The 18,114-nt window shown below is 34.1% G+C and overlaps 1 protein-coding gene across 3 annotated transcripts in view; it reads right to left on the reverse strand.

Moving 5' to 3' along the window:
• Positions 1-18,114, reverse strand: part of ABCA8 (ATP binding cassette subfamily A member 8) — a 96,920-nt gene that overhangs the window by 58,712 nt on the left and 20,094 nt on the right. For 2 of the 3 annotated variants that reach the window (XM_035301639.3, XM_035301638.3), the window contains exons 4-13: positions 13,742-13,906; positions 10,290-10,393; positions 9,414-9,640; positions 8,350-8,491; positions 7,869-8,054; positions 6,734-6,881; positions 3,976-4,144; positions 2,349-2,407; positions 1,467-1,577; positions 76-251 (exon numbers count right to left, since the gene is read on the reverse strand). In XM_035301639.3, coding sequence (XP_035157530.1) covers positions 76-251; positions 1,467-1,577; positions 2,349-2,407; positions 3,976-4,144; positions 6,734-6,881; positions 7,869-8,054; positions 8,350-8,491; positions 9,414-9,640; positions 10,290-10,393; positions 13,742-13,906 — 1,487 coding nt within the window. The remainder of the gene's footprint in view (positions 1-75; positions 252-1,466; positions 1,578-2,348; positions 2,408-3,975; positions 4,145-6,733; positions 6,882-7,868; positions 8,055-8,349; positions 8,492-9,413; positions 9,641-10,289; positions 10,394-13,741; positions 13,907-18,114) is intronic. The other variant, XM_078374507.1, reaches the window with a different exon arrangement.

The following is an 18,114-nucleotide window of genomic DNA, read 5'->3' on the forward strand; positions in this document are numbered from 1 at the left end:
AAATTAAAACTCAGTGCAAATAGGTTTTAATAATCTCATTTTGAGCAACACATTAGCTCTAACATATTTATGTACCTCTTCATCCACTTCTTGTGGCAGAATCCCTTTAATTTTAGCAAAGAGTCTGAGGTTTTCTTTCACAGTGAGGAAGTCAAATTGCACATTGAATTGTGGACAAACTCCGGTCAGCTTGCAGAGATTTTCTAGGTCAGCCATTTCTGAAAGCTTATTGTTATAGATGGTGACTGAACCTGTAACAAAGGAAAAGTTAACATCAAGATAATGCTTAAGATATGTTTTAGCAAAATAACTGTTAATTAAATTTTGTAGGTATAACTTTATCTTCACAGTTTATACAATTCAGGCATTAGAACTTCTACTTTAGTGGCATAGTATATTGAAAAAATGTTCAGATCTGCAGCTTTTTCCATCAAAGTGTAGTCTCTTTGTCTACCCCCGACATTTAGGTTTGCCTGTCTATCAAGCAGGATCTTAGCAAATGTGATAAAAGCAGTCTGATGAAGAGCTTCCACACAGTGATTCATCCTCGCTTGCTGCTGGGATCATGGGGACCATTGGGTGAAGAATCCCAGCTAGCCTTCTGAAAGATATATTTCCATGTGGGAAGAGACATGCAGCTGTTCAAACAGAAGCCCCAGATACATGAGTGAGGCCACGGTAAATCATCCAGCCCCTGTCACTTTGGTCCAGAATAGAAAAAATTCACAGTCAACTCACAGAATCATGAGGAGCAATAAGATATGAAGTCAACTTAAATGCCTAGTAATGATAGACCAGATAAAGAAAATTGGATATATATATATGTCATGAAATATTATGCAGCCATAAAAAAGAATGAGATCATGTCTTTTGTGGGAACCTAGATGGAACTGGAGGCTATCATCCTTAACAAACTAATGCAGGAACAGAAAATAAAATATTGTACTTTCTCACTTGTAAGAGGGAGCTAAATGATAAGAACTTATGAGCACAAAAAAAATCAAATAACAGACACTGAGGTCTACTTGATGGGGGAGGGTTGAAGAAGGGAAAGGAGCAGAAAATATAACTATTGGGTACTGGGGCTTAATACCTGGGTTATGTAATAATATATGCAACACACCCCCATGACATTATTTATCTGTGTAACAAAGCTTCGCATGCACCCCCAAACATAAAATAAATATTAAAAAAAACCTCGTTGCTAAAAAAAAGAGAGAGAGAGCTGACAGATACAATCTGGAATGCCAAGTGGTAACTAATGACCATGAAAATAATTATTATAAAATATTCAGATTCCATATGCAGTATACCAATTAAATATTACTTACTTCTGTTTAATATTACTATTAAATAAGATTCCATTTTTCCCTAGGTGTGTGTGTTTGTGATTAACAATTGAGAGAACTTTATATTAACAGCTGATTTATTTGTCAATCTGATTTTTAAAACAAACCAGTTTGTACCTTTGGTGGGAACAGACAAGCCACTGAGAATGTTTAGTAGTGTTGACTTTCCAGCTCCACTGTGACCAAGTATGGCAGTGATTTGGCCTTCGTAAATGTCAAATATCAGATCTAGGAAGAAAAAAGGAAAGGAAAGAAAGATACGATAAAGAGGTAAAGAAAAAGAGGTGGAGAGAAAGAAAAACAAAACCACAAATAAAGTCTATTAGGGAGCAAATCAATTGTTGCTAATTTCCTTGAATGATTGTCTTTTCCAGGTATAAATATATAAATATAAATAAATTTGTTAAAGTTAAAATGAAACATTAAAATTTCCCTTTATAAACTTATTTCTCAAAATGCTTCTTTTGAAATTTTGAAATTACTGAGTTTAAATGAATGGAACATGTCTATATCATAGGCTCATTGACATTTCCTGCACATGGTAGGTCAATGTTAATATTTATTAAATGGAGGAATAGACTAATAGCAAATCATTACATGGCTAAAACTCCTTTGAGGTAAGTGGCACATAAAAATTTCACATGCACATAAAATATTTTCACATGCACATAAAAATACAGTGTCTACCAATAGCTTTTAGATTACAGAAGAAAAACTTGAGTTTGTAGAAAAAAACCCCCGGAACATCCTTAGTCTACCTCAATATCACCCATTATAGATTCTAAATACATCTATTTCTAAAACATATTCATTTTTTCTAATTTTTATGAAGCAAAAATAATAGAAGAAAAAATTTATTATGAAATTCAAATAACTCTTCAAGTCTGAAATACCACCACAAATTACTCACCAAACAAAATGAACTAAATTAAAATCATGACATCAATATTAATATAATAACTAAATATTTTCTCTCTCTCTTTTTTTTTTTTTTTTTACCTTTCAAGGCTTCTATTTTGTCAGGCTTTCCTTTGTATTCTTTTGTAACACTTCTGATTCTGAAAAAAGGAAAAGATACTTCAAAGTGACAATTTTCTTCAGTTTGTAATTTCCAGTTTGGTAGACAGGATTGGACGAATCTTATTTTCAGGGTACATGAAGATCTAGGTCTTCACTCTCATGCACTCATAGTTGTGTGACAGAATCAGCTAGAATACTTCTTGCCAACCCTGTCTGCACATTGGCATCACTTGAGGAGTTATAAGAATTTAACTGTGCTTGGGACCCATAAGCAAAGGTTCCACAGATTGGGGTTGGAGAATAGGATCACCTTTGAATGGCAAGGCTAAGACATCTGATATCAAAAGGCTCCTGTGAACCATGGGCACAGGTTGGAAAGATCTTTGGCTATCCTGAGTCAAGGTCTTCAAAGGTTCTTTAAGAGCTACTGTACGGGTTGGGCGTGGTGGCTCACACCTGTAATCCTAGCACTTTGGGAGGCCGAGGTGGGTGGATCACCTGAGGTCAGGAGTTCAAGACCAGCGTGGCCATCATGGTGAAACCCCACCTTTAAAAAAAAAAAGAGAGCTACCATAAGAAAGGCAGTCACTGTATCATAATAGCAAGAGCAAAGGCTTCACAGCACTACTACTCATCTAAGCTTAACCCATTACAACCACTTGTGTTACCTTAACCAACGTACTTATATTCCAGGCCAGTTTCAGGTTTCACAACCTGAAAATTTGCAGGGCTTTAGGACTGTGTTGGAAGGTAAATACAACATTTCATCTTGCATGTACAGTGTACGTAAGATGATATTGGTTACATGGTGATGATATCTATAGAAAGGAATGAAATTAACTTATGCTGTGTACTAACAAAGGTCTGGAATCCTAGGCACTTAATCTGTATGGTTTTATTCTACCAGGTAAGTATATAATCCATAAGTCAAATCAAATTTATATTTCTTATTTTATGATCTACCATTCAGTCTCTATTCATATAAAGCTGTTTAATTAGATTATTTTTTGAGGGACAGTCTTGCTCTATCACCCAGGCTGGAGTGCAGTGGCACAATATTGGTGCACTGCAAACTTTGCCTACTGTATTCAAGTGATTCTTGTGCCTCAGCCTCCCAAGTAGCTGGGATTACTGGTGTGCACCACCATACTTGGTTAAGTTTTGTATTTTCAGTAGAGTTGGGGTTTCACCATGTTGTCCAGAGTGGTCTCAAACTCCTGAGCTGAAGTGATCCACCCACCTCAGCCTCCCAAAGTGTTGGGATTACAGGCATGAGCCACTACTCCTTGCCAAAGCTGTTTAACTGAGATCTAGTAAAGCAACAAGGGAGGCTGAGGATGGAAAGAAATAGGAAGTAAAAGACTGAATTTAGGCAAGGGTTTTGCTGAATTATATTAGCTGGTAAAATTTAGGTTTTTATTTAGTGTAAATGTCAACAATGTTAGGCTGTAAGGAGTTGGCAAAAGGATCTTTCTTTAAACTTGAGGTGGGAGGTGACAGAAGCAGCATAGGTGAAGACAGGTGGGAACTGTCTACAGAGCACAAAAGGGAACTTTGCTTGTCTCAGGTGCTGACTCTTAGCTTCCTGCCTTAGCAGCCTTACTACCTGATGGCTTCTTTCCCATGGAATTCTGGAGGCACTGGTTCAAAAGAGTCATTAGATGAAGGATCAGAATCCATTTCATCTTCAAGGGCCACATGATCAGACTTTTGTGTCTGTGACCAAAATGAGGACTTCAGGAAAAATAAAGGTGAACGTCGACGTCCATATTCATCTACATGATCAAAAGACAAGTAAATATTGGGTCAATCACCACGTTAGGGAGAGAGTCACAGTAATGTAGCATGGGAACGCAGCCCCTTTATCACTAAAACAGAATATGTGGTCAACACCAGGTAATGCACATTTTGACACATATAGCTTCATAAGGAAAAAAATTTACCAGATGTCTCTATGTAACAGATCCCATAGGAAGCAATGAAATTGTGATTTTTAAATATTTCAAAAGGAATCTAAAAAATGTTTTAGAATTTCTTAACTTCAAGAAAGGCAGATTAAACTCCTAATGTAAGGTATGCAAGCATGCTGAATTCTGTCTAGACCAGGTGTCATTGCACAGGCAAAGAAAGAAGAAATAGAGAATTGACAATGAATACCTTAAACGAAAATCCAAGAGAAGATAGAATAGGATTAAAAAAAAGTAAATGATGCATTTGTAACAAAGGAAAATAACACGATAAAATAACTTATTAAAACTTAACACAAAGTGAATACTTTTAAAGCTATTATATATTTCTGCTTTATTTCATCCCCATACCATAATTTTCCTCTTAAGTAGATTTGCGATATGCTTTAAAGACATATTATTCATGAATATCTTGCGGGAAACGAATCCAGTTGTATTAGTATTTATCACCACTTCTGCTTTTCTTCATATTAGGAGATGTTATGAAATGGAAGAATCGTACTTCACTGATATTCTGCAACTGATCTCCACTGTAAGGTTATGGGTTTTCAAACTTCTGTGTATTTCTCACATGTTCAGACTTTCATTCATGTAATAAATACCTTACACTCTCTGTATACCTGGCATATGGTATGTTGTTAGTGCCTATCTCTCCCTTTTGACAAAAGAAAAATTTAGCAAATAAAAGCATGTCACCATCACTGGATACCTTTTGCCACCAGATTTACCATGAAATAATTCTGTCATTTTATCCAGTTAATTTTTCTTTCCATCATTCATATTTATTATCTTTATAAGTATTTTAAACAAAGTCACCTCTGGTCTTAAATTCAAGCTTAGTGAGTGATAATAATTAGGAAGAAAATGGAATAACTCATTATTTGGATGAAATACATTTTCCAGTTATAATAATAATATGCTTTTGAAATTGAAAGAAGTGTGGATGTGAAAGACATTTTGTGATAGAATGTTAAGTAAAAAATAAAATGAAGACATGAAAAGTAACAATATGTGATATAACCTGATAAAACTTATACAAAGAGAGTATTTAAAGTAATATCATTAGAATATGTTTGAAACAGGGACTAAAAGAGATGGAATATATTACATAATGCACACCAAGATAAAATTTAAATTAGAGAAAACAATTACCTAAGAGGATACTATTAAGCAATTGTAAACACAGTGACAAGTGACATCTGTTTGCGGATCCGCTGAGAATAAACACATTGGAAAAACAAACAAAAATGAAAAATAATATAACCAGAATGTTTTAATAAGTAGAAGGAGAAAAGAAAGAATTAGTAAGTACAAGGGTCACAAGAGTAAACCTCCTAAACCACCCCGAACACCAGGGATATAAAGTATGACAGAAACACAAAAAAAGGTCATTGAGATTTTGCCATAAAAGCAAAAGCAGAATAGAGAAAATGTAATTAAGTATGCCTCTTAAATAAGCAATGTTAACAAGGAGTAGAAAGGCTTAAAATATTAGTAAGCAAAAATAATAATAATTTTTCTATATCGTCATGTAATTTTTACCTCTACTGAAGAAAATCAAATGAAAACAGTTTATTCAAGCAATTCTAATTGTATAATAAGTGTGCTAGCCAACAATAGTGAATTCTGACATCTTTTGTTCTGGGCTTTTTTAAAAGGCAGAGACAATAATTCTTAAAGGATTATCTTAAAAACAACAAAAACAACAACAACAACAAAACCCGGAAATTCATGCCACAAGATGTTGCTTTCTGTCTTCCTGCTCACCCTTTCCCCTTCTTCCCTTTCCACAAGTGTGTATTCATTGCTTTATGAATAAAGGGCCTTTGGCATGCTGTCTGGAATAGGAAATGCAGAAGGGAAACTCAGGCCCTGCCTTTGGTTATAAAAGGAGGGAGAGAAAAGTGAAGCAATATTTCAGTCACAAGAATCTACTGAGTCTCTAGGGTGCATCTGACCCTGTCATGGGTGCTTAAACTTCATCTGTGAACAAAACAAATTCCGGCTTTTGTAAAACTCATATTCTTTTATGTTGCAAGGTGATACAAATGAAAATGTATGATATATTGGCTTTCATATTGTGAAATTCTGGGGAATTTTTTTTTAATATAGATGCATTGATTAATTGAATCAAAATCTTTTCAGGTTGAGCTGGGCTTAGAATTGCTTTAAAATTCTTCACATGGGTCTGTTGTCCAGCTGGAGCTCAGAACCTTTGAGCTAAATAGTTAGACAAAAACAGTTATAAATGTCCACGATTACCAGACCTGTTTAGAAACTAGCTTTCTAAGATCTCTTAAAAAGAAAGAAAGAAAAGAAACAGTACGTGTTAGGAGATTTGTTTTCAGAAATAAAATCATTTAAATAATGTTTGATTTTAATCATATCACTACTCACTTGGCAAAATTTTGTCAAAGTAAATCACCAATGCCAGATAGAGGCAAGTATCAAATGCCAATATGAAATTTGTTGCTACAATGAGATTTGAGCCGTCCGATGGATGAGGAAATGCATTAGAATTCAAATCATAGTCCAAATGTAAAAGCTGAAAATTAAAAAGTAATTAATTAAGGGAAATTAGGTTTAAGATACATTTTTTAAACCATTAGGTTTAGCATAGGAATAAAATGGCTACTCATCGCCTCATAATGCGAATAGAGTTAAATAAGGAGCTTGCCTACTTTATGGTTTTCAAATCTATGCCTTGGAAGGCATGGACATACGATCAACTAGAATGCAGTTTAGCAATTGCTATGATAAAAATATGTTCAAAATGAAATTGAAACATTAGGAGGAAGTAGGGAAGTATGGGAAGAGATGGCATTTGAGATCAAACTTAGATGAACTTTTACCAAATAGGGCACAGTCAAAAAGTGTGGTGATGCATGTAAATTGGTGTCATGAGGGAGAATTTCTGGGCAAAAGGCACTGGTGCGTTTAAGGAGGACCAGAAATGGGCTGGTCTATGATGATCAAGTTAATGAGCTCTTTATAACTAACAATCCTTTTGTTAAACACTAAATAATGGATATTTAATGGTTGGCATTTTCATTTAATTAGAGGGAAGGCAAAGGGACTTTAATAAGAATCACATAAACAGAAGATATATTTTATGAACAGAAATATAATTTACTAATGAATTTTCCAGATGTTTAAAAATTTTAATTTAATTTAATGTTTTTTTTAAATCATGTATTATCTTCAATTACTAGGTAAAAACATGAATTGGAATAGTTATTTAGAATTAGATTTGTGACAAGTTCATATTTAATTAGTAGCCTAAGAAAATACTTTATATTACCTTTAAATAATTGTATATTGATCCTCTTTTTTTCACTCTCTAAATTTCTTATTTTGCTGTGCTAAATAATTTGAAAGCTTTTAAAAGTTCCACCTTTGTAACTTCATAACAGCCTTCACTAGAATTTTAAGCCTTACAACATTGAATTTGAAAATGACTACGGCCTACTGAATTCCAGAGAGGATAGATGTTTCAGAAATGCCATTAACAGACATTCAAGTCATATCTCACCTGGGCCATTCCAAGCATGAAGGCAAAGGGACTAAGCAAGCTTAAAATCCAATCCAAAGATGCAGGAAGGTGTCTGTACAGTGATATGAACCCAAGACTCCCACAAAAGACAGTGAGAAGGAATCCAACCAGGCCACTGAGGAAAGATTTCTTTACCCAGATGCTCATTAAGAAAGCCAAAGGTATCTAAAATGAGAGAAAATGTAGTTTGTTTATGTAATATTAGTAATAGCATAATAAAATAAATATACAAAATTATAGTTATTATTTCATATACAACATATAAAACTGTGTGCCGCAAATTCCACTAAAAATTGGCATTTCAAAACACCTCAAATCAAATTCTTCCTGTTTATAGATTTTTCACATGCAAACAGAGTAGACAGAAAAAAAAAGGAAGCATATAATCACTTAATTGAAAACAAACACTTGATTTTTAGCTTATGAGGTGGATGGAGAGATATTTAATTCACCAACTCACCAAAGACAATCCATATAGGAGAAAGAGGCTGAAAACCACCATAAAGCCAGACAGAATGATAAACTGGATAGATTTTATAACAAGTGCCAAGAAAAGGGCCATAATGAAGATGAAACCAGCATAGAGCAAACCCCAGGAGAGCCTAATGTGGAAACAAAACGTTCTTTTAGTATTTTATGTTCACCTGAAAAGGAAGACCTGAAATGGATTCTAACATAATTTTTTCATTCACTTATTCATCCATTCATTCTCTTTTCAACATTTATTTTTTGGGTGTTCTAAGTACATAAATACAAGTAAAAGTTTTGGATGGAATTCTTTAGGAATTAGAAATATTCTTTAGGAATTATGAATTGTTTTTCCTAAAATTGATTTCAGAAATACATTCACACACATATGCACATTGTTCTGGGGGATGGAGGGACAGGAAAAATTGGGTTTCCAGTCTGATAGATTTTGGATTGAACTTTTTATCTGCTGCATTCTTGCTCTGTAACCTTGGGAAACCTCTGTAACCATTCTATTATTCCTTTATGTTTCTGGACACCAGGAATTATACTACACTGAGGGCTCAATGAGACAATGGATATGTAGTGCACTGTCTTAACACAGGGTAGGCTCTCAGTGAATCTCAGAACCTTCTCTCCTCTCTGGAGTCTCTCCAAGTTCAGGAACATCACAAGTTTCCTTGGACATAAGAAATCCTTCCTTACGTGTAATTCTGTCATGTCACTTTTTTTTCCAAAAACTGTTTTCATCTTTCTCGGGATGTGTTCACCGAAAAGTCTACATACTTGCCTTTAATTCCATTCATTGTTTTTGTTAAGAAAGAATGTTTTTTTTAATCCCATTTCTTTTATGTCAGAATAATTCACTTTCCTTTCCTCATTAATTTCTTTTCTTTTCTTTTACAATATTATTTGAAAACTATAATGCAATAATAATTTTAAAATTAAAAAGCAGCTGCAAAATCAACACAATAATAACTCACACACAGCAATTAATATGTATTGGAGAATATTTTAAATAAATATTTTTACTTATTCGTGCTGCATTTGACTCACCAAAATGCTGAATCCTGAAGACCCATCATTGTCATCAAGCCCTTCATCCTCTTCCTCTCCCTTGCAACATTAACAGATGCATAGTAAATGAATGGAGAAAAGGAAATAATGCAGGCAAAAAGAAATATATCAGTTATAATTCCTGATTGGTGAATGAAGGAATGTATCTTCATAATTTTTCCAGTAACTGACATCAGCTCTTCCATCACTGAGTGATTTGCTGTAATCTGAAGAAAAGCATTAATAAACAAAATTTGTATATTAATCAATAGCATGCTCTGTTTTCTTTTAACCATCTGTTTTCCTGTGAATGTATAATTGGCCTATTGGGATCTGATACTAACCTAAATTACCACTTCTATGTCCCGCCATTGACCTACTGGGAGCCTGGAGTCCAGGCATTCTGAGTTACTCACCATTCTCAGATTTCCTACGTGTTTCAATATCTCCCTGCCTAACATTACTTTATGATCTGCTTGGCATGCCTTTTCTGAATTTATATGTTCAGTAAGCCACCCTTCACCTCAAGCCTTAAGCTGAAATGTTATTTCAACTAGGAATTCTTCCATGGCATTCCAAGGCTGAGAATCCTCATTTACTTATGAGGACCTGATTTATAGTTCTGTAATAGTCTACTTCTGTTCTGATAATTTTCTTATTTGCCTGGCTTCCCAACAAAGTTGAGTCCATGAATGAGATACTTTTTTTTCTATTTGTATCTACATTCTATGGTATATGGCAATTTCAGTAAACTTCAGAGTGAGTAAATAAAATAACAAGGCTACCCACTTACATTTTCTTTCATGAAACTTTTGATGCCTCTAATATTATTAACTTGCATTAAACATTAGTTTGCATTGAACAGTTTGTACTCACTTCTATAATAGCAGCATTAATGGTAGCTTGAAGAACCACAAAACCTTTGTTCCAGAATTCTGAAACTTCACAGTAAACATCTTCATATGTTACATAACAATGAGCTTTGTGGAAAAAACGAAACCATAAATATTGTCACATCACGATCTATATTATTGAAATATTATTACAATACTGATTATAGCAAACAGTGGACTTTACAATGGCTCCAAATTCCAAATGTCCTTATTTTGACTCAAAGCTTATAAAAACATAAATTATAATAATGATTCTCAAAATGAATCAGGCAGACTCATGAGGCAGAGCACTCCTAGGATACGTTTTACATTAAGTTACAACACTCTGAGCTTTCCAATATCATGTCCTGTGCTTTTCTGCTGATGAAGAATTTTGTTGATGTCTTTTCTTTTGTAATTTGTATTGTGAAAACAATACATTTTTATGTTTTTCAAAAGTTCACAGATCCTAACATGGATTGAGAAACACTGAACTAAAGCTTTTTCTAACACTGAATATAACACAGGCATAATAGGCAAATAGAAGTTCAAATAAGATTACTTACTGTGCTTAAATAATGCCAATCAGAATATCTTTTGAAGAAAAAGATTTATTAAAAAAGACCTATCAGCACATTTAATATTAAACTATATTGAAGAGATATTCTTGAATAAGATGAATTAAAATTGAGTAGAGGAATTAAATGCATATTACATGAAAAGTGTAAGTATTTTAAAAATCATCTTGAAATATTTCAGATATACAAATGATATAAAAATATAATAAACACAAATGGACCCACTACAAATTTGCAAAATAAATACATCATTTTAAATACAGTCAGAATCCCCTGTACACTTCCACTAGCACCAAGTTTCTAGCTAGCTAACTGCTTTCCTGAGTGTTCTGTTTATATACATACCACTATATATCTCTAAACTATACATGTTAATATAAAAAATTAAACTCTACTAATTCCATATAGCTTGTTATGTTTATCATTATAAACTTTGCTCATTTGTTTCATATTATAATTTTGTAAAGTATATAAATGTCCACATTTAATTTTTTCTTTTTATGGTTATAGAATCCCATTGCAGGAATGTAAATCAATATATGTATCCATTCTTCTGTTGATGATAATTGGGTTACTTCCTTTCTTATTTTTGCTATTACTGGAAAAAAAATCTTCTCCTGTAAAAATTTGTATATATATCTTCTTGTAAATATATCTATATTGGTCAGGACAGTCTCGTATATGTTACAGTAATAACCCCTAAATCTCAGTGATTTATCACAGCAAAAGTTTATTTCTCACTCAGGTTACAAATTCAGCACAGGTCTTTGGTAGGAGGGTTGAGGGGTGGTACTCTAGTCACATCAAATGTAGGATCCCAAGTTGGAAGGCATTTCCTCCAACTGTCAGTTGTACTGTCTGTATTATACATGATTCCTTAGTTTGCAGAAGCAGGTGAGAAAAGGTGAAGAACTCATACCTGCTTTTAAATCCCTTGGGTTTAGCTATGCTGTGTCCTCAGGAAGAAGAGGAGAATAGGCTGCAAGTCTTTAATGCAGGTCCGAGAGTTTCTCTAATACGATTTCTATGATGATGAGTTGTAGGTTATGTGCACATCAACTTTAAAATAAAATTTGTCAGTTTTTGTGAAATTTAAAAATTATATAAAGTCGGATAGGTGTTCTCTTTGCTACATATCCTTGTCAATACTTTGAATTTTTTTTGCTAATTTCTGCAAATCTTATAAATGTGAAATGATATAACATGTGTTTTCAACATGCATTTTCCTGGGTGCTAAGAAAAGCACCACTCCAAGTGCTTATTCTTGATCTGTGCTGTTTTACAAAATTCCTATTAATAATGTCTTTTTATTATTTTCCTATTTTTGATCTTTTTCCTATTTATTCCAAGTAAATATTTACATATTTTGGAATTCATTTTTTGTTATAAACACTTTATCGCCTTTTAAATTTTTTTTGGAGATGGAGTTTTGCTCTGTTGCCCAGACTGGAGTTTAGTGTCATGGTCTTGGCTCACTGCAACCTCTGCCATCCAGGTTCAAGTGATTCTCCTGCCTCAGCCTCCTGAGCAGCTGGGACCACAGGTACACATGTCTCTACACTCGGCTAACTTTTTTTTTTTGGTATTTTAGTAGAGACAAGGTTTCACCATGTTGCCCAGGCTGGTCTCAAACTCCTGAGCTCAGGCAATCTGCCTGCCTTGGCTTCCCAAATTGCTAGGATTACAGGTGTGAGCCACCATGCCCAGTCACTTTATAATAACTTTTGCCTTTATTTTTCATTAACTCTCTGGTGTCTTTTGATAAAGGGAAATTCTTAATTTATATTTAGTCAAATTTATCAATATTTTAATTTGTGGCTGGTAGTATTCATATATATATACACAAATAATATTTTCTTTACCTAACACTCTTTTGATGGACATTTATGTTAATTCTCTATCTTTGCTTTGTGAATGGTGCTGAAATAAACATATGAGTGCAGGTATCATTTTAAATCTAATGATTTTTTTCCTTTGGGTGGATACCCAGTAGTGAAGTTCCAGGATGAAATGGTAGTTTTGTTTTTATTTCTTTGGGAAATCTCCATACTGTTATCCATAAAGGTTGTACTAATTTACACTTCTACCAATGATGTATAAGTGTTATATTTTCTTTGCATCCTTGCCAATGTCTGTTTTTTTAAGACTTTTTAATAATTGCCATTCTGACAAGTGCAAGATGGTATCTCCTGGTTTTAATTTGTATTTTCTGATAATTAGTGATGTTGAGCTTTGTTCTTACATTGGTTGACTGCTATGTGTCTTCTTCTGAAAAAAGAACTCAAACAACTCAAATAACCCCATTGAAAAATAGGCAAATGGGTTATTTGTTCTTTGAGTTGTTTCTTGAATGTATAGTTTGCAAATTTTTTTCCATCTGTAGGTCTTCTGTTTACTCTGTTGATTATTTCTTTTGCTGTGAGTTTTTTAAGTTTAATTAAGTCTCACTTGTCTATTTTTGTTTTTATTATATTTGCTTTTGAGGACCTAGTTTTAAATTCTTTGCCTAGCCCAATGTCCAGAAGAGGTTATTCCTAGTTTTTGTTTTCTGAATTTTTATAGGGTCAGGTCCTATGTTTAGGTTTTAAAGCATCTTGAGTTAATTTTTGTATGTGGTCAGAGATATGGGTCCAGTTCTATTCTTCTGCATAAGACAATTTAATTTTCCCAGTACCATTTATTATATGTATATAACCACACATAATGACCATTTATCAATATGTTCTTATGCCCAAAAATGAATATACTTTTTTTAAATGTTGAAGGACATTATGGCAGATAGTGATGCTCTAATCTGGCATACTAACCTCTATTCCTACACACAGCTTATGACATAATTGAAATAGAGAGTGGTGAAATTTTAGAGCCAGAAAATTACCTTTATGGTCCCCGTGTTCCTTCTTTGTTGGCATTCTGGATCCTAGCAAGAACTTCAAATTATATGAGTATGTATTAGTAAAGATGACTCTTGCTATATCTTCAGAATGATTTGCTGTGAATTCTTTAATACTTTCTTCATCTGGCAGTCCGAAGACCATTTTACCTTTTGTTACAAGTAGAGAATATAATTGTTAGGAAATTACTAGGAGACACAGCTTCAGGATGTCGTGTTGAATTGCTTTTACTGAAGTTTTCTATGGAAGTAAAACACAATCAAGTATTAACTTTCAGAAAGGTAGACAAAAAAGTTGGGTGGGAGAGAAATTTCTAAAGTTCCATCTGGATACAACCAGAACACATGAAAATTAGTTATTTTATTTTCATATATTGTGATTACTGAACCAATTTCAATCACATACAATGTCATACTATATCAATCACACTGTTAAAAAATAATTAACATTCCTAAAATTCTGAAATGGTAAATATAGATAGATACTTAAATTGCAGTTAGGCACTGTTTTGTATCAGGTGGACATACCTATACAAATTTGTTTTTCTTTAACAACCCTAATGGTATGGTTAATAAGCTTAAAAAAGTGATAAATTTGAAAACATGTTAAGAAATTATGTTGACATCATTGAAAGAATCCTTCTTTTTCGTAGATATTGTATCCAAGGCCACATGGGTGTTTTAGTAATTCTACAAAATTAGACAAAAAATAAGAAAAGTTCTGGATTGGGGTGGAAGTGTTGAAGATGAATGTAGAGGGAGCAGGCAGCATGTATTTTGATAGAATTAATTTTATTGTCAAACTTGTGTCATCATGAGCAAATTCCTTAACCTTTGTTACTCAGTTTCTATATATGTAAAATAAACTTAATAACTGTTATTATTATAGAATATTATTGAGTACAGAATATAGAATACTATCATTATAAAATATTCTCTTTTTATAGAATAGAGCTTTTGTAAAAATATAGCATATTATAGCATTTAATGAATATTTATTATTATAATTGTATGTGGTTTTGAATGAGGTAATGTTGAGAAGCACAAGTTTCTGACATCGGGACTTGTCATGGACATGTGTGAAACAGAGAGCAAGCACAGACACATGTCAGGGCTGGACCTTAGGTGATAGTCTATTTCATGTGATCACCTTGAATCAGAAGTGGATTCAGTGTTGGTAGGTAAGATGCACAGTGTAGACATTAAAATCCAGGGGAACTAACTGTGTGGTGGTTGGTGAGGTGGAAAGCAAGCTTTGGATGGCTCACAGGAAGGAAGAGTCTGACATACTCTGGAAACTGTGGTCAGAGAGGCTCCATATAGCAAGTGCTTGAACTGGATTACTGGATACTAAACCCAGTGAAGCGGTCAGAATCCAGGCATAAAATCAGTGATTACTTAGGCTGGAGTGGAATTTGGACAAAAGTTGACAAAAAAAGGAAAAAAAGAGGTTATGCAGACTTTTGGTGACTGGGTGGAGCAAGATGCATAGGATCTCCTTAGAAGAACGTCCTTTGTGGAAATCATGTTGCTCAAAATGAGTAGCCAGTACCTTGTAAGTCATATTTTTATATTCTTTTAAAAATTGAGATATAATTCACATACCATAAAATTCACCCTTTTAATAATTTCATGGTTTTTAGGATACTCACACAGTTGTTTTAGCCACCCAGTGGGTGGTACTTTGTTATGGCATTCCTAGAAAACTGATATAGTGATAAATACAAACAAAATTACTGGTAATATTAGGAGTAAATAAGGCATGAGTCTTTCATTTTAAGAAGCCTTGTTTAAATCTTCCAAATCTATTATTGGATCTGGGCTCTCAACCTCCTTGATATTTTTCTTTAGCATCTTTAAATCAACCCTGTCACCTCTGCTAGATGAATCTTCAAAAAATGCCATTTTCATTATGCCACTTCCCTGATTTAAAAGTGTGTTGGTACCATATCACTTATTGAATCAAGTTTAAGATTCTAACTCTCCATTAGATCCGATGGGCAAAGGAGACCTCTTTGAGGAACTTATAATTGCTTTCATGGTTTTTAGGATACTCACACAGTTATACAAGCTCGAAGTCACTTTAAAATTATAACCCAACTCATAATAATTCAACTCATTAAATAAAATCTCCCTTTACATACAACCATCATTTCTGACTTGAAGCTGCTGCCTGATACTGACATTCTGTAGATATAGTCTGACTGTTCCTGCACTTCTATCTCTATTTGTTAATGACAATCTTCTTTTAGTATTAGCCCAGTTGACTTTCAATTAGTTAGGTTTGGTGTAATACAAAACAGAATAATTAACCTCCTATTAACTTTATTAATGAATGCATTGCCAGCATTATTTTTTGTAGTTATTCTGATTACAACTAAATATTTATACAGAAAAAATCATGTCTATATGAATGTGGGTCTGATCTAATAGGACATACCTATATGCCATTCTTTACAAAATTCTTAGTAGCTATTACATTTTTACAAGCTGATCTAGAAATCATCCTCCTGTTACTATTACCTTGAGCATCTCAAACAACTTAAATCTTATACCCACTATAGCACTAATTTTAGTCTTTATCCTAATCCTAGGCCAAGCCTATTAACCAATGACAGGGCAATTACCACAGATTTCCCTTTGAAGTATGCACTTATAGTTGTAAAGGACATATGTTGTTTTTATCTGTTGACATCCAGTTCTTCTTCTAGTAAAACACACTATGATCCATTTGGTATACTTCCCTTCCTCCACTCACATATCCTGTTGGTTTGGATGTAGTTCATGACCTGGGAACTCAAGTGGCCAATGAAAATACTGCATCCCCCTATCCAAAGAGATTAGTTCTTGGTGAACCAAGATCAATATTAACCCAAAGTCACCTATTTGTTCCCATGGATATAATCCTCGAAGTTATTGTGAACTATCAGGAATGATCCGCAATCTTTTCACTGGAGTTGCTAATCTGGTAGGGCTTAAATCTGGAGAGTCTGCAGACCAACTCTGCCCCTGGGGGAACCAATCAGTGAATGAAGCCAGCAAACAAAGCTATAGATCTAGGGAATGGACACATAGTTCTTCCTCTGTTAATGATAAACCTCTATTCTGCCTTGCATTAATACTCTGTTTCTTTAAGCTAAATGAAGGATTCTCTTTCTTAAAAGCAATGACAACAAAAGCCAAAATAGACAAATGGAATCTAATTAAACTCCAGAGTGCTGTGCATCAAAAGAAACTATCATTAGAGGGAACTGGCAACCAACAGAATGAAAAAAATTTTTTTGCAATCTACCCATCTGACAAAGGGCTAATATCTAGCATCTACAAAGAACTTAAACCAATTTACAAGAAAAAAACAAACAACCCCATCAAAAAGTGGGCAAAAGATATGAACAGACACTTTGCAAAAGAAGACATTTATGCAGCCAACAAACATATGAAAAAAAAAGCTCATCATCACTGGTCATTAGAGAAATGCAAATCAAAACCACATTGAGATACCACTCATGCCAGTTAGAATGGCAATCATTAAAAAATCAGGAGACAGGCCGGGCGCGGTGGCTCACGCCTGTAATCCCAGCACTTTGGGAGGCTGAGGTGGGTGGATCACGAGGTCAAGAGATCGAGACCATCCTGGTCAACATGGTGAAACCCCATCTCTACTAAAATTACAAAAAAATTAGCTGGGCACGGTGGCACATGCCTGTAATCCCAGCTACTCAGAAGGCTGAGGCAGGAGAATTGCCTGAACCCAGGGGTGGAGGTTGCAGTGAGCCAAGGTCGCGCCATTGCACTCCAGTCTGGGTAACAAGAGAGAAACTCCGTCTCAAAAAAAAAAAAAAAAAAAAAAAATCAGGAAACAACAGATGCTGGAGAGGATGTAGAGAAATAGGAATGCTTTACAATGTTGTTGGGAATGTAAATTAGTTCAACCATTGTGGAAGAGAGTCTGGCAATTCCTCAAGGATCTAGAAATAGAAATACCATTTGACTCAGTAAGCCCATTACTGAGTATATATCCAAAGGATTATAAATCATTCTATTATAAAGACACATGCACATGTATGTTTATCTTGGCACGGTTCACAGTAGCAAAGACTTGGAGCTGACCCAAATGCCCATCAATGATAGACTGGATAAAGAAAATGTGGCATATATATATATATACCATGAAATACTATGCAGCCATAAGAAAGGATGAGTTTATGTCTTTTGCAGGGACATGGATGAAGCTGGAAACCATCATTCTCAGTAAACTGACACAAGAACAGAAAACCAAATACCACATATTCTTACTCATAAGTGGGTATTGAACAATGAGAACACATGGACACAGAGAGGGGAACATCACACACCAT

Source organism: Callithrix jacchus, chromosome 5, assembly GCF_049354715.1.
Source record: "Callithrix jacchus isolate 240 chromosome 5, calJac240_pri, whole genome shotgun sequence".
In the NCBI taxonomy this organism is placed as follows: Eukaryota; Metazoa; Chordata; class Mammalia; order Primates; family Cebidae; genus Callithrix; species Callithrix jacchus.